At 43.6% G+C, this 22,471-nt stretch overlaps 1 protein-coding gene across 1 annotated transcript; it reads right to left on the reverse strand.

Moving 5' to 3' along the window:
- Positions 1–661: 661 nt before the first annotated feature.
- Positions 662–20,253, reverse strand: LOC121560147. Its single transcript, XM_045214662.1, is given in 19 exon segments — positions 662–700; positions 1,365–1,647; positions 3,344–3,373; positions 3,476–3,608; positions 3,736–3,870; positions 4,479–4,738; positions 4,926–5,140; positions 8,663–8,727; positions 9,126–9,163; positions 9,771–9,829; positions 12,165–12,723; positions 12,860–12,906; positions 13,666–13,839; positions 14,291–14,464; positions 17,320–17,493; positions 17,577–19,189; positions 19,191–19,549; positions 19,742–19,908; positions 20,165–20,253. Coding segments are annotated over 19 exon segments (4,563 nt in total). The 5' UTR covers positions 20,236–20,253; the 3' UTR covers positions 662–693.
- Positions 20,254–22,471: the final 2,218 nt, after the last annotated feature.

Genomic DNA, 22,471 nt, shown 5'->3' on the forward strand with positions numbered 1-22,471 from the left:
CAGAAGGACTCCAGACCAGTGGTTCCCAACCTGTGGTCCTTGGGGGGTGGTGCAGGTGGTCCTCAATTACTTTTTAGATTGTAGTATTTTATTATTCAAAAATAATAACAGTTGGGAGTATTAATGGTATTATAATCCATTTTACATTCCTTTTCACAATGCAACTAGTTTATAATAATAGACCTTTACAGGCTTTGTTACATTCACATCTATTGATAGAATTTGACCGGCAATATATTTGATGTGAAAAAAGAACAGCGACTCCGTGAATGGTGGTCCTCAAGAGCTTTGGACGGTGATTTGATGGTCTCCAGAATGGGAAAGATTGGGAACCGCTGAGCTAGACAGTCACATCTGTGTGGTAACATGATAGGATGGAAAACCAATGATATACAATGATTCTGCAAACCCAAAACAGACTGATTATAATGTATAGTATATGACGTTACATTGAACTAATCACAGTAATCAGAGACCAACTCACACACAGTATATACAAAGACACACACACAAAATACATTCCTAGGTGAAGAAGTGTCTTAGTCCACAGACTAGGAGACAGGCCTCAGCGTCTTCAGATTAGGTGAAGAAGTGTCTTAGTCCACAGACTAGGAGACAGGCCTCAGCGTCTTCAGATTAGGTGAAGAAGTGTCTTAGTCCACAGACTAGGAGATAGGCCTCAGCGTCTTCAGATTAGGTTCTACAAGAAAGAGGATGGAGGAGAATGGAAGAGAGAGATCAGAAAGTATGGAGAAGGGAAGAGAGAGATCAGAAAGTATGGAGGAGAAGGGAAGAGAGAGAGATCAGAAAGTATGGAGGAGAAGGGAAGAGAGAGATCAGAAAGTATGGAGGAGAAGGGAAGAGAGAGATCAGAAAGTATGGAGGAGAAGGGAAGAGAGAGATCAGAAAGTATGGAGGAGAAGGGAAGAGAGAGATCAGAAAGTATGGAGGAGAAGGGAAGAGAGAGATCAGAAAGGTATGGAGGAGAAGGGAAGAGAGAGATCAGAAAGTATGGAGGAGAAGGGAAGAGAGAGATCAGAAAGTATGGAGGAGAAGGGAAGAGAGAGATCAGAAAGTATGGAGGAGAAGGGGAGAGAGAGATCAGAAAGTATGGAGGAGAAGGGAAGAGAGAGATCAGAAAGTATGGAGGAGAAGGAGGAGTTCCACCTGAGATAATGATGTGATGATGGTCCTATGATGTAACTACAATAAGATAACAGTCATTTATTACAGACAGAAACACAAAAACATGCTACCATTCTGGAAAAACAGTTCCTCTTTGATCTGGGTAGCTGTGTTTTTATTTGACCTATATTTTAATCATTACACATATTCAAGGGAGGGAGCAAAGAAAACTGTCTTACCTAGATTCACTCAGGTCCTTAACAAGATGGTTTTCATGTTCAACGAGAGCTTTGAGACAAGCTCCCGTCACTTCTGGTCCTTTGGAGATGACTGCTTTCAGTAGTTTTCTCATTCGGTCCTGTTCAGTTGTTTCAGCTGTTATTCTGGAGTGCTCTTCTTCACCAATCATGTTCTTTGACCACAGATCATCTGCTATTGGCATTGAGTTTTTGGTTCGCTGAATTAGTTTAGCCCAGTGTTTCTTCAGAAACTCCTCAGCAGGAATGTCAGGGACTGTTAATGCTGAAGGGGGGGTCAATTAAATTAATATGGCTTTAGGGTTAACAGCAGCTGTTTCTACATCTTCCAGTCTCTCCAGTTATCATTCCTCTGATAGTCATTTATTGTATAGAGCCGACTCCAGGGTTGTGGTCAATTCCAATTAAAGTCAGTCAATTTAAAATAACAAATTGAAATAACACATTTTCGTATTAGGTTTATTGAGAAGTCATTGAAAATATATTATTAATGTTTTATCAACAATCTACTCAGAATACTCTAATGTCAAAGTGGACAGGTCCCCCATACATTCAACATCTGGAAGGTCCCTCAGTCAAGTATCGCATTTCAAGCACAGATTCAACTATATACAAAGACCAGGGATCTTTTAGAAAGCCTCCTAAAGAAGGGCAGTGATTGGTAGATGGGTAACAATAACACATCAGACATTGAATATCTCTTTAAGCATGGTCAAGTTAATAATTATCCTGTGGGTGATGTATTAAACCACCCAGACACAGCTAAGCACAGACTAAATCCCAGAGGAAAACTTGCTTCAGTATACTTTTCACCAGACACTGGGAGAGGAATTCACCTTTCAGCAGGACAATAACCTACAACACAAGGCCAAATATAAACTGGAGTTGCTTACCAAGAAGACAGTGAATGTTCCGGAGTGGCCAAGTTACAGTTTTGACTTAAATCTGCTTGAAAATCAATGGCAAGACTTGGAAACTGCAGTCTACCCACGATCCCCAACATCTTGACAGAGCTTGAAGAATTATGAAAAGAATAATGGGCTAATATTGTACAATCCAGGTGTGTAAAGCTCTTAGAGACTTAGACAAGAAGACTCCCAGCTGTAATGGCTGCCAAGGTGTTTCTAACATGTATTGACTCAGGGAGCTATTTCATTTCTATCAATCTAAATATATATATATATATATATATACATATTCTTCCACTTTGTTATTAGAGTATTTGGTGTAGATTGTTGACATAAAATGACAATTAAATCCCCTTGATTCCCGCTTTGTAACACAATAAAATGTGATGCAGATACTTTTGCAAGGCACTGGGTTTCTGTCTGAATGTTCTGTAGCATTACACACAACTGAACATGACTCATGAAGACCATCACCCCACTGAACATGACTCATGAAGACCTTCATCACCCCACTGAACATGACTCATGAAGACCTTCATCACCCCACTGAACATGACTCATGAAGACCTTCATCACCCCACTGAACATGACTCATGAAGACCTTCATCACCCCACTGAACATGACTCATGAAGACCTTCATCACACCACTGAACATGACTCATGAAGACCTTCATCACCCCACTGAACATGACTCATGAAGACCTTCATCACCCCACTGAACATGACTCATGAAGACCTTCATCACCCCACTGAACATGACTCATGAAGACCTTCATCACCCCACTGAACATGACTCATGAAGACCTTCATCACCCCACTGAACATGACTCATGAAGACCTTCATCACCCCACTGAACATGACTCATGAAGACCTTCATCACCCCACTGAACATGACTCATGTAGACCTTCATCACCCCACTGAACATGACTCATGAAGGTCTTCATCACCCCACTGAACATGAAGGTCTTCATCAGTGTCCTTCATCACAACTTGAAGAGACGTTCGCTCTATAACCCGTTTTATAAACCTCGTCCACAAAAACAAACGTACCTATTGGATGAGAGTCTTTGCTGTATTCATCTAAAAGACAAACAAGAGAAAACATCATAAAAACATTTTAATAGCATCTGTATGAAAATGACATTTATGATTGACATACTGTTCATGTATAGTATTTCTTACCTTTTGATACCACTGATTTCCATACTGTCCTCTCATCATCCCCAATTAACTCCATCTCAATGTCAACCCCTGTGTTTCTCATAACCATCTTACAACAGCTTGGTGTGGTGTCTGCTGGTAACAGCTGAATCTTCTGTAGAAGGTCATATGGTGCAACGATTGAGACAACAGACAGAGAAAGAGAGAAAGAAATAGAATGATATTCCAGTTATTAATATATTATATGACAGATTCATGTCCTCAGCCTGCTAAAACTGCACCTCTGGATAGATGGAGGAGGAATGGGGATTCTTGACTGCAAACCAACTGTTCAGCTTTAAGGACCCCTTTGGACTTGACAGCAGAAATTCTGAATATCCTTGGGACACCTGATTCTTCTCCCGGTCCCGAACAGCCTACAAAATGAGCAGTGTAGTAGTCAGTCTGAACAATGTAGTCTAATAATTCACACAACATGCAGCTCACTGAGCAATCCCTTTTTATCAACCCCCAAAAATGTGTACACTATTTTGTATTTATTTTACCCTTATTTTACCAGGTAATTGACTGAGAAGAGAGTCTCTTTTACAGCAACGACCTCGGGAAGTGTTACAGGGGAAAGGGGTTGAATGAGCCAATTAGAAGCTGGGGATGATTAGGTGGCCATGATGGTATGAGGGCCAGATAGTGAATTTAGCCAGGACACCGGGGTTAACACCCCTACTCTTACGATAAGTGCCATGGGATCTTTAGTGACCACAGAGCGTCAGGAAACCTGTTTAACGTCCCATGCGAAAGACAGCACCTTACACGGGGCAATGTCCCCTTCACTGCCCCGGGGCATTGGGTTCTCCTTCGAACAGAGAGAAGAGTGCCGTCTACTGGCTCTTCAAATGAATGAGACAGAAATAGATTTCTCACAGAGCTGCATGTTGTCTTCGTAATCTATAGATTTTCAACAAACTATCAGCTTTCCTTTAGTAAGTTTCAACATACTGTTGTCACTTCAATGATGGTGCCTCACCTCTTTCTGACTGGAGTTTCTGAGGAGCATGTACAGCCGTGAAATTACTGTTGCCTTTTTTACTGCCATATAGAGGACCACGTCACAGTGGACATCTACGTTCCAAAAAAAGATATAGCTCAGTATAACAGAGATAGCTGAGAACCTGGGATGGAGAATCTTAGCATGGAATCTGGTGACCTCATGCACTTCCTCAACAGACACTCCATGTTCCTCTACATGAAGAATCTTCATCTCATTCCTCAGGGAAGGGTTGGTCCCTGAACAACACAATAAAAAGGAGACAGAAAGACAAATATTGTATTATTCAAACAACTAAAACACAAGGAATATGCGGTATCAGATCACAGTAAACTCAAACTCCCAGAATATTCATTTATTCATTCAGGAAGTGAAACTCAGTTACATGGAAATGTCTTTCTGAATACTATGTCTATATGGTTTTACCTAAACAGACAAAGTGTGGCAGATGAACTTCCTCCAGTTCACCTAACTCCATAGTGATGTCCAGCAATGGACCACCTTGTCCGTACTGCATGTCTTTCAGAAGTTGACTGTAGGGTTCCCAGTTCCTGAAGTGATACTTCAGAATGACATCTCTCTCACACACCCAGCGGAGCCCAGACACTGTGCACTCATAACGCCCTTTGGGTGTCCTGTGCCTGAGGGCAACAACAAGATATGGTAGAGAGGGTCAATCGTCAAATGGAGAGGTTGGATTAGTAGCTGCTGTACTTAATTACAGCTACTGATAACAGTCTGCTGTAGTTTACAACAATTCTAATTTCTAAAGTGGAAGTTGGGAGAGTTTTACTCGGGTGGTTCAGTGAAACAATTATAGTTTCTGAGGTGGAAGTTGGGAGAGTTATATATATATATTTTTTTTGGTGAGGGAGGCCTGCTCTCTCCTTTCCCTGATGTTTAGTTCATTTCATTCCGATCTCCTCTGCATTATTGTAGCCATCTGCTGCAGCCTGTCAACTATGCCTCTGCCTATCCCTGTTCTCTCCTCTCCGCACAGGCTACACAAACGCCTCACACCGCATGGCTGCTGCCTCTCTAACCTGGTGGTCCCTGCACGCACCACACACCTGGAGTTCCAGGTCTCAGGCAGCCTCTGGAACTGCCGTTCTGCCGCCAACAAGGCTGACTTCATCCCAGCCTATGCTACCCTCCAGTCCCTCGACTTCCTGGCGCTGACAGAAACATGGATTACCACTGAAAACACTGCTACTCCTACTGCTCTCTCCTCGTCTGACCATGTGTTCTCGCATACCCCGAGAGCATCTGGTCAGAGGGGTGGTGGCACAGGAATCCTCATCTCTCCCAAGTGGTCATTCTCAATTTTTCCCCTAACCCATCTGTCTATCTCCTCATTTGAATTCCACGCTGTCACAGTCACTAGCCCATTTAAGCTTAATATCCTTGTCATCTATCGCCCTCCAGGTTCCCTTGGAGAGTTCATCAATGAGCTTGACGCCTTGATAAGTTCCTTTCCTGAGGATGGCTCACCCTTCACAGTTTTGGGGGATTTCAACCTCCCCACGTCTACATTTGACTCATTTCTCTCTGCCTCCTTCTTTCCACTCCTCTCCTCTTTTGACCTCACCCTCTCACCACCCCCCACTCACAAGGCAGGCAATACGCTTGACTTCATCTTTACTAGATGTTGCTCTTCTACTAATCTCACTGCAACTCCCTCCATGTCTCCCGACCACTACTTTGTATCCTTTTCTCTCTCGCTCTCCTCCAACACTACTCACTCTGCCCCTACACAGATGGTAACGCGCCGCCGCAACCTTCGCTCTCTCTCTCCCACTACTCTCTCCTCTTCCATCCTATCATCTCTTCCCTCTGCTCAATCCTTCTCCTCCAATCTCCTGATTCTGCCTCCTCAACCCTCCTCTCCTCCCTTTCTGCATCCTTTGACTCCCTGTGTCCCCTATCCTCCCGGCCGGCTCGGTCCTCCCCTCCAGCTCCGTGGCTTGATGACTCATTGCGAGCTCACAGAACAGAGCTCCGGGCAGCTGAGCGGAAATGGAAGAAAACTAAACTCCCTGCCGACCTGGCATCTTTTCACTCCCTCCTCTCTACATTTTCTTCATCTGTTTCTGCTGCTAAGGCCACTTTCTACCACTCTAAATTCCAAGCATCTGCCTCTAACCCTAGGAAGCTATTTGCCACATTCTCCTCACTGCTGAATCTCCCCCCCTCTCTGTGGATGACTTTGTCAACCACTTTGAAAAGAAGGTTGACGACATCCGATCCTCGTTTGTTAAGTCTGATGACACTGCTGGTCCTGCTCACACTGCCCTACCCTATGCTTTGACTTCTTTCTCCCCTCTCTCTCCAGATAAAATCTTGCGACTAGTGACTGCAGGCCGCCCAACAACCTGCCCGCTTGACCCCATCCCCTCCTCTCTTCTCCAGACCATCTCCGGTGACCTTCTCCCCTACCTCACCTCGCTGATCAACTCATCCCTTGACCGCTGGCCATGTCCCTTCCGTCTTCAAGAGAGCGAGAGTTGCACCCCTTCTCAAAAAACCAACACTCGATCCCACTGATGTCAACAACTACAGACCAGTATCCCTTCTTTCTTTTCTTTCCAAAACTATTGAGCGTGCCGTCTTTAGCCAACTCTCTTGCTATCTCTCTCAGAATGACCTTCTTGATCCAAACCAGTCAGGTTTCAGGACTGGTCATTCAACTGAGACTGTTCTTCTCTGTGTCACGGAGGCTCTCCGCACTGCTAAAGCTAACTCTCTCTCCTCTGCTCTTGTCCTTCTAGACCTGTCTGCTGCCTTTGATACAGTGAACCATCAGATCCTCCTCTCCACCCTCTCCGAGCTGGGCATCTCCGGCGCGGCTCACTCCTGGATTGCGTCCTACCTGACCGGTCGCTCCTACCAAGTGGCGTGGCGAGAAGCTGTCTCCCGCACCACGTGCTCTCACCACTGGTGTCCCCCAGGGCTCAGTTCTAGGCCCTCTCCTTTTCTCCCTATACACCAAGTCACTTGGCTCTGTCATATCCTCACATGGCCTCTCCTATCTTTGCTACGCTGACGATACACAACTAATCTTCTCCTTTCCCCCTTCTGATAACCAGGTGGCGAATCGCATCTCTGCATGTCTGGCCGACATATCAGTATGGATGACGGATCACCACCTCAAGCTGAACCCTGGCAAGACGGAGCTGCTCTTCCTCCCGGGGAAGGACTGCCCGTTCCATGATCTCGCCATCACGGTTGACAACTCCGTTGACCCTGGACAACACCCTGTCGTTCTCCGCTAACATCAAGGCGGTGACCCGATCCTGCAGGTTCATGCTCTACAACATTCGGAGAGTACGACCCTGCCTTAAACAGGAAGCGGCACAGGTCTTAATCCAGGCACTTGTCATCTCCCGTCTGGATTACTGCAACTCGCTGTTGGCTGGGCTCCCTGCCTGTGCCATTAAACCCCTACAACTCATCCAGAATGCCGCAGCCCGTCTGGTGTTCAACCTTCCCAAGTTCTCTCACGTCACCCCCCTCCTCCGCACACTCCACTGGCTTCCAGTTGAAGCTCGCATCCGTTACAAGACCATGGTGCTTGCCTATGGAGCAGTGAGGGGAACGGCACCTCCGTACCTTCAGGCTCTGATCAGTCCCTACACCCAGGCGAGGGCATTGTGTTCATCCACCTCTGGCCTGCTGGCTCCCCTTCCTCTGCGGAAGCATAGTTCCCGCTCAGCCCAGTCAAAGCTGTTCGCTGCTCTGGCACCCCAATGGTGGAACAAGCTCCCTCACGACGCCAGGACAGCGGAGTCACTCACCACCTTCCGGAGACATTTGAAACCCCACCTCTTTAAGGAACACCTGGGATAGGATAAAGTAATCCTTCTAACCCCCCACCCCCCCAAAAAAAAAAAGATTTTTTTTTTTTTTTTTATAATTGTAAAGTGGTTATCCCACTGGCTATAGGGTGAATGCACCAATTTGTAGTCGCTCTGGATAAGAGCGTCTGCTAAATGACGTAAATGTGCCCTTGAGCAAGGCACTTAACCCTAATTGCTCCTGTAAGTCGCTCTGGATAAGAGCGTCTGCTAAATGACTAAAATGTAATGTAAATGTAAGCCTATTCCCAAATGTAATGGGGAAATACACTAGCAAGTGGAATGAAATGTTAAAAGTAGTTATTTTACCTGAACATTGTCACTCCCTGGACAGTGGAAGTAAAGGGTTCAATCGGAAGCCAGTGTGTGGAGTCCTGAACAAGGACAAGCATGTCAGTTATACATATGGGGCCAGTTTCCTGGACACAGATTGAGTCTAGTGCTGGACTTAAAGCATGATCAATGGAAGTTTCAATAGAAAGTTTTTTAAGGTCCAAGATTAGGCTTAATCTTTGTACGGGAAACTGGCCCATTAAATGAACAAAGTAATTTATCTAATGTATTTATTCAATGTTACATGGAATGCTGGTGATTGATCCAATTAAACTGTCTAATGACAAAATATGACAGAAGTTAAAATCCTGCATTCCTACAAGCAGAACACAGGACTGTCTATATCCCAGTATGAATGGTTGGTCAGTACACACCTGGCTTTCAGACTGTGCTTGACTCCTGAAGGTATGTAAAAGTGAGAATTGACATTATGACTTACCTCAACATGGTCACAAGTCTTACAGCTCTGAGGAATCCCTGAAGTCAAAAGTAGTTGTTATTTAAAACGGACAATCTCATGTAATAATGAATTAATAAATATTAAACAGACTTGTAATAAAAATGAATGTAAGTGAGCAACAGTCTCAGAATGTACACTCATTATCATACCATAATCTGACATTAGTGTTATATTAATGAATGTTTGTGGAAGCAGGAAACAACATGGTTCTGGTCCATGTTTTGGAGATGTTGGGGGCCTGATTTCTGGTAGATCCCAGGATGAGAGCTTAAAGGTAGAGTCAGCTAAATGATGTTGTACGAGCAGCACCGCAGATATTGTGATGAGCAAGATGCCTGACTTCTCTCTCACACAGTATCTGCCCATGTGCACGGGTTCTCTTCACTCTCTCACAGCGTGGTAGCCACGGGACCAAAACAGAGAAGTTTAGCATCGCGCTCCAACACTCTTAGTTGTTGTAGAAGTTTACCCACTATGATGTTTACTTTGTGCATCTACATCATATTGCTGACTCTACCTTTAAGTTTGTTTTGACCAAATATATCATGATTGTGTTCCTTGCCTGGGACTCAAGAACGCTTTAATCATATTTTGATTTTAAAACAATTATCAGTTAACACTCACATATCTGGTCTCTGGTGTTCTCAGGTCCAGGCTTGATACAACACTCTCCACCATGGTCTCTGGTGTTGGGAAAGCAGATGGATAGACTGTGATTAAACTAAATACAACTTATAAAGGCTTTATATAGCATACAAACAGTCTTCATAAGCAATACAAAGGGTGTATAAAGGGTGACAGAACAGCTCCCTATGTAGGGTGCATTGCCAAATGTGACATAACACTATGTCAACTTCCATGAAGTCAATACTGATGGTGACATTACAGGTGACATTGCTTATCTTGATGAAAGCCCCTAGAGACGTGAAGTCACCAGGTATCATTTTAACAGGTTCTGATGCCCTCTTGTGGTTAGAGTGAAACTGACACTACAGTGAGACATAGGAGAGAAAACATCAGTACATCCAACAGAACACATTAAAACACACCACTACTACTAATCTAACTGTCTGTAGGTCCAACAGAACACATTAAAACACACCACTACTACTAATCTAACTGTCTGTAGGTCCAACAGAACACATTAAAACACACCACTACTACTAATCTAACTGTCTGTAGGTCCAACAGAACACATTAAAACACACCACTACTAATCTAACTGTCTGTAGGTCCAACAGAACACATTAAAACACACCACTACTACTAATCTAACTGTCTGTAGGTCCAACAGAACACATTAAAACACACCACTCCTACTAATCTAACTGTCTGTAGGTCCAACAGAACACATTAAAACACACCACCACTACTAATCTAACTGTCTGTAGGTCCAACAGAACACATTAAAACACACCACTACTACTAATCTAACTGTCTGTAGGTCCAACAGAACACATTAAAACACACCACTACTACTAATCTAACTGTCTGTAGGTCCAACAGAACACATTAAAACACACCACTACTACTAATCTAACTGTCTGTAGGTCCAACAGAACACATTAAAACACACCACTACTACTAATCTAACTGTCTGTAGGTCCAACAGAACACATTAAAACACACCACTACTACTAATCTAACTGTCTGTAGGTCCAACAGAACACATTAAAACACACCACTACTACTAATCTAACTGTCTGTAGGTCCAACAGAACACATTAAAACACACCACTACTACTAATCTAACTGTCTGTAGGTCCAACAGAACACATTAAAACACACCACTACTACTAATCTAACTGTCTGTAGGTCCAACAGAACACATTAAAACACACCACTACTACTAATCTAACTGTCTGTAGGTCCAACAGAACACATTAAAACACACCACCACTACTAATCTAACTGTCTATAGGTCCAACAGAACACATTAAAACACACCACTACTACTAATCTAACTGTCTGTAGGTCCAACAGAACACATTAAAAACACACCACTACTACTAATCTAACTGTCTGTAGGTCCAACAGAACACATTAAAACACACCACTACTACTAATCTAACTATCTGTAGGTCCAACAGAACACATTAAAACACACCACTACTACTAATCTAACTGTCTGTAGGTCCAACAGAACACATTAAAACACACCACTACTACTAATCTAACTGTAGGTCCAACAGAACACATTAAAACACACCACTACTACTAATCTAACTGTCTGTAGGTCCAACAGAACACATTAAAACACACCACTACTACTAATCTAACTGTCTGTAGGTCCAACAGAACACATTAAAACACACCACTACTACTAATCTAACTGTCTGTAGGTCCAACAGAACACATTAAAACACACCACTACTACTAATCTAACTGTCTGTATGTCCAACAGAACACATTAAAACACACCACTACTACTAATCTAACTGTCTGTAGGTCCAACAGAACACATTAAAACACACCACTACTACTAATCTAACTGTCTGTAGGTCCAACAGAACACATTAAAACACACCACTACTACTAATCTAACTGTCTGTAGGTCCAACAGAACACATTAAAACACACCACTACTACTAATCTAACTGTCTGTAGGTCCAACAGAACACATTAAAACACACCATTACTACTAATCTAACTGTCTGTAGGTCCAACAGAACACATTAAAACACACCACTACTACTAATCTAACTGTCTGTAGGTCCAACAGAACACATTAAAACACACCACTACTACTAATCTAACTGTCTGTAGGTCCAACAGAACACATTAAAACACACCACTACTACTAATCTAACTGTCTGTAGGTCCAACAGAACACATTAAAACACACCACTACTACTAATCTAACTGTCTGTAGGTCCAACAGAACACATTAAAACACACCACTACTACTAATCTAACTGTCTGTAGGTCCAACAGAACACATTAAAACACACCACTACTAATCTAATTGTAGGAATGATTCCAGAGGAAAACACATGATGAAACATTGCTATGACTCACCTTTGAATGTGTTGGTCATCTATCTGACACAGGGTCACTGAGGAGGAGGAGGAGGAGGAATAAACCCCAAACCCAGGATAGAGGGGTTCAGTGAATGTGGTGTGTTCTGTGTAAAGGTGTGTCAGTGTACCACAGGAGGACACACCATAGAAGGACAAAGTACCAGCTGGCCAGTCCAGATACACTCCAACTCTGTTAGAAACAGGACCAGGGAAGAATCTGTTGACTCCAGCATGGTGAAAGTGATATACACTGTCAGAGAAGAATAAACTCCAGGACTTCCTATTGAGTCCAATAAAACTGTCATTCTCCACTCCCTTCCTCTTCATTCCTTTGTACGCTACACCAATGAGAGCCTTGTCATCACCCCTCTCCACCTCCCAGTAATAACGAGATCCAGATAAGCCTTCTCTGCAGAGAACTTGGGGATGATGGTCAAATCTGTCTGGATGGTCTTCATAATGCTGCTTCTCCTCCACACGTGTCATCTTTCTGTTCCCCTCAGACAGTATCAGGTCTGGGTTTGCTGTATTTGGGTCCAGGGTGAGATGACAGGCATCTGTAGACAAAAGGAGAGTTTAATCAAACCACATCTTCATATAAAATGTTGTTTTGTAGGTATAGAACAAGTATTGATTAGTTACTATATCACTATGGTTCTGAATATGCAGTTAATTAGGATTGAAGAGACTTACATTTCCTCAGCCCTGGTTTCAGCCTGAACTCTCTACCATGATCCACACTGAAGAAGAAACAGGTTATTGACTGACAAAGACCAAATAAAGCAGTCAACATTTAAAGCATATTGTTGTGTTCTGGTGCACTATCCAAGTTCATTACTAGAGAAATACAGGTATTCTACCCTACCTACTGCATACGGAACAGAGTACAATTCATTACTAGATACATACAGGTATTCTATCCTACCTACTGCATACAGAACAGAGTACAATTCATTACTAGAGAAATACAGGTATTCTATCCTACATACTGCATACAGAACAGAGTACAATTCATTACTAGAGAAATACAGGTATTCTTTCCTACCTACTGCATACAGAACAGAGTACAATTCATTACTAGAGACATACAGGTATTCTTTCCTACCTACTGCATACAGAACAGAGTACAATTCATTACTAGAGAAATACAGGTATTCTATCCTACCTACTGCATACAGAACAGAGTACAATTCATTACTAGAGACATACAGGTATTCTATCCTACCTACTGCATACAGAGCAGAGTACAATTCATTACTAGAGACATACAGGTATTCTTTCCTACCTACTGCATACAGAACAGAGTACAATTCCAACAGGATATCAGAGATGCAGAAGAAGAGTATTCATGTGGTGATGATGTATGCTGTGTTGGAGTGCTAAGCCTGCTGGGTAAACGTCCCCTGTATTCTACCATCATGTCCTCATGTTACTGAACCTACTACACTTCATAGGACACAACCACTGCTCACACTATTAGGACATCTATTCTGACTTACTTCAGCTTCATCAGTTTATCTGTGGGATCCACCAGAGCAGCTGAAAGCAGTCCCCCTGCAGAGTCTCCTGGGTGATTGTAGCTCAGGTCCAGCTCTTTCAGGTGGGAGGGGTTTGACCTCAGAGCTGAAGACAGAGCAGCACAGCCCTCCTCTGTGACCAGACAGCCAGACAGCCTACAGAGAGACACAACAGCTGGCTAGGTTGGTGGACTGGTGTCAATCATCTTGTAGGACACCCGTATATTTGTCCATGACACAAACATTGTCATGAAACATCAGATGTTCAGAGTATTTGTTTTACTAAGCTCAGTACCGACCTGAATGAAACAGCTGTACATACCCCAGTGTGTGTAGTTTACAGTCTGGATCCTCCAGTCCAGCAGAGGGCAGTGTAACTCAGCTCAGTACCGACCTGACTGAAACAGCTGTACTTACCCCAGTGTGTGTAGTTTACAGTCTGGATCCTCCAGTCCAGCAGAGGGCAGTGTAACTCAGCTCAGTACCGACCTGACTGAAACAGCTGTACTTACCCCAGTGTGTGTAGTTTACAGTCTGGATCCTCCAGTCCAGCAGAGGGCAGTGTAACTCAGCTCAGTACCGACCTGACTGAAACAGCTGTACTTACCCCAGTGTGTGTAGTTTACAGTCTGGATCCTCCAGTCCAGCAGACAGCAGTGTAACTCCTGAGTCCTGCAGGTCATTGTCTCTCAGCTCCAGTTGTTTCAGTTGTGAGTTGGGTGAACTCAGGACTGAGGCCAGATCTGAACAGCAACCCTCTGTCAGACCACACTGACGTAGACTAGAGGGCAGAAGAGCACATGATTAACAAATGTTTAAAACATCCACATAATAACTCATACTGAATTAAGTTAACTCACACTAGTGTCTGTATGTTGCAGAGTGGACTGGTTAGTCCAACACAGAGCAGCTCCACTCCTCTGTCTCCCAGGTCATTGTAGCGGAGGTCCATTTCTGTCAGGGGGGAGTTTGGTGTCTGCAGAGCTGAAGCCAGAGTCTCACAGGATTCATATGTGAGTTTACAGCCAGACAGTCTGGAGAGAGGAGATATGTTGATACACTGTTAAATATGCAAAGCTTTAAGAATAATGAGATGCATTAAGACAATAACAGAAGGACACATGATTAACCAATGTTAAAAACATACTAACTCACTCAAGATATTTACCTTCGTTTTATATATGTTATGTATGTTTCTGGATATGTCCCAACATGTTAAAATAATGTTAAAAACATACACATACTAACTATACTGAACAGAAATATAAACCCAACATGTAAATTGTTGGTTCCACGTTTCATGAGCTGAAATAAAAGATCACAGATATGTTCCATACGCACAAAAGCTTATTTCTCTCAAATGTTGTGCATAAATTTGTTTAGATCCCTGTTAGTGAGAATTTCTCCTTTGTTAAGATAATCAATTTTGTTAAGATAATCCATTCACCTGACAGGTGTGGTATATCAAGAAGCTGATTAAACAGCATTATCATTACACAGGTGCACCTTGTGCTGGGGACAACAAAAGGCCACTCTGAAATGTGCAGTTTTGTCACACAACACAATGCCACAGATGTGTCAAGTTTTGAGGGAGCGTGCAATTGGCATGATGACTGCAGGAATGTCCACCAGAGCTGTTGCTAGAGAATTTTATGTTAATTTCTCTTCCATAAACCGCCTCCAACATCGTTTTATAGAATTTGTTAGTACATCCAACCGGCCTCACAACCGCAGACCATGTGTAACCACGCCAGCCCAGGACCTCCACATCCGGCTTCTTCACCTGCAGGATGGTCTGAGACAAGCCACCAGGACAGCTGATTTAACTGTGGGTTTTCACAACCGAATAATTTCTGCACAAACTGTCAGAAACCGTCTCAGGGAAGCTCATCTGCGTACTCGTCATCCTCACCAGGGTCTTGACCTGACTGGAGTTCAGCTTCGTAACCGACTTCAGTGGGCAAATGCTCACCTTCGATGGCCACTGGCACACTGGAGAAGTGTGCTCTTCACGGATGAATCCCAGTTTCAACTGTACCGGGAAGATGGCAGAAAGCGTTTATGGCGTCGTGATGGCATTGTGTGGGCGAGCGGTTTGCTGATGTCAACGTTGTGAACAGAGTGCCCCATGGTGGCGGTGGGGTTATGGTATGGGCAGGCATAAGCTACGGACAATGAACACAATTGCATTTTATCAATGGCAATTTGAATGCACAGAGATACCGTGACGAGATCCTGAGGCCCATTGTCGTGCCATTCAACCGCCGCCATCACCTCATGTTTCAGCATGATAATGCACGGCCCCGTGTCACAAGGATCTGTATACAATTCCTGGAAGCTGAAAATGTCCCAGTTCTTCCATGGACTGCATACTCACCAGACATGCATGTTTGGGATGCTCTGGATCGACGTGTACGACAGCGTCTTCCAGTTCCCGGCAGTTTCCAGCAACTTCGCACAGCCATTGAAGAGGAGTGGGAGAACATTCCACAGGCCACAATCAACAGCCTGATCAACTCTATGTGAAGGAGACGTGTCGCGCTGCATGAGGCAAATGGTGGTCACACCAGATACGGACTGGTTTTCTGATACACACCCATTGTCACGATCGTCTGGGTAAGGAGAAGTAGACCAAGGCGCAGCGTGTGAAATAAACATGACTTTATTTAATTAAAGCACGAAAACCAAAACAAAACACGACTCGTGAAGTCCACGGTAAAACATACCGACACGGAACAAAAACCCACAACACCCAAAGGAAAACATACAGATTAAATATGGCTCCCAATCAGAGACAACCAGCCCACCGCTGACACTCGTTGCCCCTGATTGGGAGTCATTAACTCAAACATAGAAATGAACCCAACAGAAATACCAACATAGAAATACACCCAATGAATGAACACACCCCGGCTCAATATACAGAGTCCCGGAGCCAGAGCGTGACACCCATACTTTTTTTAAAGGTATCTGTGACCAACAGATGCATATCTGAATTCCCATTTATGTGAAATCCATTGATTAGGGCCTAATGAATTTATTTCAATTGACTGATTTCCTCATATGAACTGTAACTCAGTAAAACCTTTCAAATTGTTGCATGTTGCGTTTATATTCTTGTTCAGTATATAGTACATACATTATATATAAACACTCACAGTGGATACTGAAGATATTTAACTCACACTAGTGTCTGTATGTTGCAGAGTGGACTGGTTAGTCCAACACAGAGCAGCTCCACTCCTCTGTCTCCCAGGTCATTGTAGCTGAGGTCCAGTTCTCTCAGGGGGGAGTTTGGTGTCTGCAGAGCTGAGGCCAGAGTCTCACAGGATTCATATGTGAGTTCACTGCCAGCCAGTCTGGAGAGAGGAGATATAGTGATACACTGTTAAATATGCAAAGCTTTAAGAATAATGAGATACATTAAGACAATAACAGAAGGACACATGATTAACCAATGTCAAAAAAATACTAACTCACTCAAGACATTTAACCTTAGTTTGATATATTTATCAAATTTTATGTATGTTTCTGCATATTTACCAAGACATTCAAATAATGTTAAAAACATACACATACTAACTACATACATAATATATAAACACTCACAGTGGATACTGAAGATATTTAACTCACACTAGTGTCTGTATGTTGCAGAGTGGACTGGTTAGTCCAACACAGAGCAGCTCCACTCCTCTGTCTCCCAGGTCATTGTCGCTGAGGTCCAGTTCTCTCAGGGGGGAGTTTGGTGTCTGCAGAGCTGAAGCCAGAGTCTCACAGGATTCATATGCGAGGTCACAGCGATCCAGTCTGGAGAGAGTTGATAATCTGTTAGATATACAAATCCTTCAGAATAATGATACTGTATACATCAACTCAATTACAGAACTTACAGTGCTCTCTTGCAGGTTTTCACTACCGGCAGCAACCTCTGATAACCTTCCTCTGATGTGGTGTATGTCTTCAGGTCAAACTCCTCCAGCACCTCCTCTGACATCAGTAACAGGTAGGCCAGGGCTGAACACTGGTGAGGTTCTAGTCTTGTTTCTGAAAGAGTTCCTGATCGCAGGGAGGTTTGCATTTCTTCAACTAGAGAGTTGGCACCAAGTTCATTCAGACAGTGGAACAAGTTGATGATCCTTTCTGGTGAGGATTCCCTTTCGATCTTGACTGAAAGGTACCTGACTGTTCTCTCGACTGTTTCCTCATTGCTCTGCGTTGTACTTCCTGTCTGTGTCAGAAGGCCTCGTAACAGATTCTGATTGGACTCCAGTGAGAGGCCCAGAAGGAAGCGGAGGAACAGGTCCAGGTGTCCATTCTCACTCTTCAAGGCCTGGTCCACTGCTCTCCTGTTTAAGTCATACAACGGGTCTGACTTCTTGTCTCTGTACTGTTGTGTGATGACATTTTGGAGTAGGGTTGGAGTGGCTGCTTCATCATAGTCATCGTCAGAGGAATCATCATCATCATTCTTCTCCTCGTCATCACCATCACTGACTGAAAACGCTTCATAGTACTCTTCATTATCATCATCATCATCATCATCATCATCATCACTAGTGACTGCTTTGGGGGGGAAAACATGTCCCTTCTTGTCCAGACATGATTCTGAAGCATGCACTGCTGCTAGAAACTCCTGAATGCTCAGATGCACAAAGCTGTAGACCTTCTCTTGGTTCAGCCCAGATTCTTCTTTAAAGATCTCTGTACACAATGCTGAGTACTCTGATGCCTCTGTGACATCAAGGCCACACTCTCTCAGGTCCTCCTCATAGAAGATCAGGTTGCCCTTCTGCAGCTGTTGGAAAGCCAGCTTTGCCAGTTTCAGGATCATCTCTTTGTCTGACTGAGACAGTTCCTTTGGGTTTGTCTCTGTGGCTTTGTTGTACTTCTTGTTCTTCACAATGATTTGGATGAGCGTGAAGTGTGTGAACATCTGGGTCAGAGTTTTGGGGACTTCATCCTTCTCTGCCTCTTTCAGCATCATCTCAAGGACAGTGGCTGATATCCAACAGAATACTGGCATGTGGCACATGATGTGGAGGCTCCTTGATGTCTTCATGTGTTTGATGATTTCATTGGCCAGATTCTGATCTGTGATTTTCTTCCTGAAGTACTCCTCCTTCTGTGGATCATTGAACCCTCGTACCTCTGTCACCTGGTCAACACACTCAGGAGGGATCTGATTGGCTGCTGCAGGCCGTGAGGTTATCCAGAGGAGAGCAGAGGGAAGCAGATTCCCCTTGATGAGGTTTGTCAGCAGCACGTCCACTGAGGTTGGCTTCATGACATCACAGCACCTCTCATTGTTTTTGAAGTCTAGAGGAAGTCGACACTCATCCAGACCATCCAAAATGAAAACAGTTTTGGTTTCACCATCTTCAATGCTGTCAATCTCTTTCAGCTCTGAGAAGTAGTGGGAAAGAAGTTGCATCAGACTGTATTGGTCCTTTTTCAGGTTCAGATCACGGAAAGGAAGAGGAAACATGAAATGAACGTCCTGATTTGCTTTTTCCCTCTGCCCAGTCAAGGATGACCTTCTGCACAGAGACTGTTTTTCCAATGCCAGCGATTCCTTTTGTCAGCACAGTTCTGATAGGTTTGTCTTGTCCAGGTAAAGGCTTGAAGATGTCGTTGCATTTGATTGGTGTCTCTTGTGTGGTTTGTTTCTTGGATGCCATCTCTATCTGTCTCACCTCATGTTCATTATTGACCCCTCCACTTCCACCCTCTGTGATGTAGAGCTCTGTGTAGACGTCCTTTAACAGACTTTGGTTTCCATGGTGTCCAATTCCTTCAGATATGTGTTGATATTTGTGTTTCAGTTTAGCCTTAATGTCTTGTTGGACTGTCAGAAGAGTTTGACCTGTAGAAAACAATGAGAGTTGGGACTCATAAGTTTGTGTGTGTGTGTGTGTGTGTGTGTGTGTGTGTGTGTGTGTGTGTGTGTGTGTGTGTGTGTGTGTGTGTGTGTGTGTGTATGTGTGTGTGTGTGTGTGTGTGTTTTAGAAGGGCCTTTGTCCCGTTCTTTGTAATATTGTATGAAACACAGTCTTACTTCTTCTGTCCAGAAGGTTGTGTGTGATCTTTAATGCATCCTCACTGTCCAAACTCTCCACTTCCTTATTGTCATCTGGTAATGGTTCCTGGCTGAAAGCAGGTGGCTGATCACTCTTCATTGATAGCAGGCTGGGGGCAGGTGACTCTGCTCTGGGCTTCTGGACACTGAACAAAACAGGGAGGCAGATCACCTCATCAATATCTCATCAATACCTCATCTACATCATTTCAACAACTTTATAGCTGAACTCATAGAAGTCCTGATATTTCTTTACAAAGCTACAGTCTGCAATTGGTAAATCTGTTTTTGGCCTTTTAAATGAATGATATAGGCCTACATGTTATGTAATTTGTGAACAATTTTCTCTTCATTAGTTTGATATTTTTAAGAGAACTGTATATTTTACAATTAATCTCTTACCTCTTAGAACTGGTGTCTTGAGTCATTTTAGAGGCAGTGGTCCCCTCCTCTCTCTCCCCAGAGAGACTCATTTTAGAGGCAGTGGTCCCCTCCTCTCTCTCCCCAGAGAGACTCATTTTAGAGGCAGTGGTCCCCCTCCTCTCTCCCCCAGAGAGACTCATTTTAGAGGCAGTGGTCCCCTCCTCTCTCTCCCCAGAGAGACTCATTTTAGAGGCAGTGGTCTCCTCCTCTCTCTCCCCAGAGAGACTCATTTTAGAGGCAGTGGTCCCCTCCTCTCTCTCCCCAGAGAGACTCATTTTAGAGGCAGTGGTCTCCTCCTCTCTCTCCCCAGAGAGACTCATTTTAGAGGCAGTGGTCCCCTCCTCTCTCTCCCCAGAGAGACTCATTTTTGAGTCACAGCTCACTTAGCTACACTAAGAAATAACAGAACAGTCAATATTTCCAAACATTAACAATGACAACACTTTTACTGTCTGTGGTCAAAGTTCAAACAGAGACTTCATGTTGCATTTAAACATGCACAGTCCAATGTGTTATTAATTTGATTTGACTTGGATCCCCATTAGCTGACTCCATAACAACAGCTAGTCTACCTGGTTGGATCCCCATTAGCTGACTCCATAACAACAGCTAGTCTACCTGGTTGGATCCCCATTAGCTGACTCCATAACAACAGCTAGTCTACCTGGTTGGATCCCCATTAGCTGACTCCATAACAACAGCTAGTCTACCTGGTTGGATCCCCATTAGCTGACTCCATAACAACAGCTAGTCTACCTGGTTGGATCCCCATTAGCTGACTCCATAACAACAGCTAGTCTACCTGGTTGGATCCCCATTAGCTGACTCCATAACAACAGCTAGTCTACCTGGTTGGACCCCCTGACTCCATAACAACAGCTAGTCTACCTGGTTGGATCCCCATTAGCTGACTCCATAACAACAGCTAGTCTACCTGGTTGGATCCCCATTAGCTGACTCCATAACTCCTGGGGTCCAAACACAACTAAAAGACATTACAGACATCGACTTTCCAGTTATACATTATAAAACATTTACCAAGTAGACATTACAGCCAGTTAAAATAGCTGACAGGTATTTCTTCCTAACCCTTTAAGAGAATACAGCCTACACACCACTGTTTCTTGTTCTGGTTTAGTAGTAGCCTACAAGGTGACACGTATTGCTTTGTTATGAGCAATTCTACGGTAACGGAATTACACTGAGACTCAGATTTATCCCTTTAAAATGTATCCCAAACAAAAAGCATTTATTTTCTAAGTTTAGCTTTAGTTTTACTATTACAACAACTGTATATGCACAAGGACTCGTTCAAACAATTTACACAGAAACTGGAAGAACTGCAGATGCAAAGTTTGGTAACAGAGTTACAGTAAATTCTCCCTCAGTTTTTTATGCGACCACGTTTTCTAAAAACAAAAGATTTCTTCAGAAAAAAATGGGGTGTCAGCTATGACATGACACCTTGAGTTTGAAAAAAATATATTTTGGTTATTGAACTACAGTAAGTGAAGTGGATTTACACCCGGTAACAGAATTACGGTAAAGGAATTTCATCATGGGTCCCTGATCTGTACTACACAGAAATGCATAATGATGATATGAATGTAATTATCTTCATGGTGATGTATCCTAACTAGGTACACAAAGGTAGAAATAACCACAATCATCCTGTTGCATATATGGCTATTATTCTACCCCCAAACAAGGCCGAATTTGGTTGGTCCGGACCAGACCAAATCTAACCGAATCATAGACTTCTACGCCAAAAAACTATGTATATGTGGACGTTGATATCAAGGCCAGGGCAGACTGACCAAATTTCAAAGTCCATGGAAGTCCGGTGTTGGTCGGTGCTCAGTGTATGCGGATGATGGTTACAGTAGATGGGAAGAGAGGGGGCTCATGGGTAGGTGACAGTAAGAGCCGGGAGAGGAGACATTAACTGGAGACACAGAGAGAGAGAGAGAGAGAGAGAGAGAGAGAGAGGCAAATAGAGAGAGAGGGAGGGGTAACATTACCTGGAGAGAGAAGAGAGAGGCAAAGAGAGAGAGAGGGAGGGGTAACATTACCTGGAGAGATTAGAGAGAGGCAAAGAGAGAGAGAGAGAGAGAGAGAGAGAGTGAGAGAGAGGTAACATTACCTGGAGAGAGAAGAGAGAGGCAAAGAGAGAGAGAGAGAGAGAGAGGGGTAACATTACCTGGAGAGAGACGAGAGAGGCAAAGAGAGAGAGAGAGAGAGAGAGAGAGAGAGAGAGAGAGGTAACATTACCTGGAGAGAGAAGAG

This window comes from Coregonus clupeaformis, unplaced genomic scaffold (genome assembly GCF_020615455.1).
Source record: "Coregonus clupeaformis isolate EN_2021a unplaced genomic scaffold, ASM2061545v1 scaf0294, whole genome shotgun sequence".
Taxonomy (NCBI): domain Eukaryota; kingdom Metazoa; phylum Chordata; class Actinopteri; order Salmoniformes; family Salmonidae; genus Coregonus; species Coregonus clupeaformis.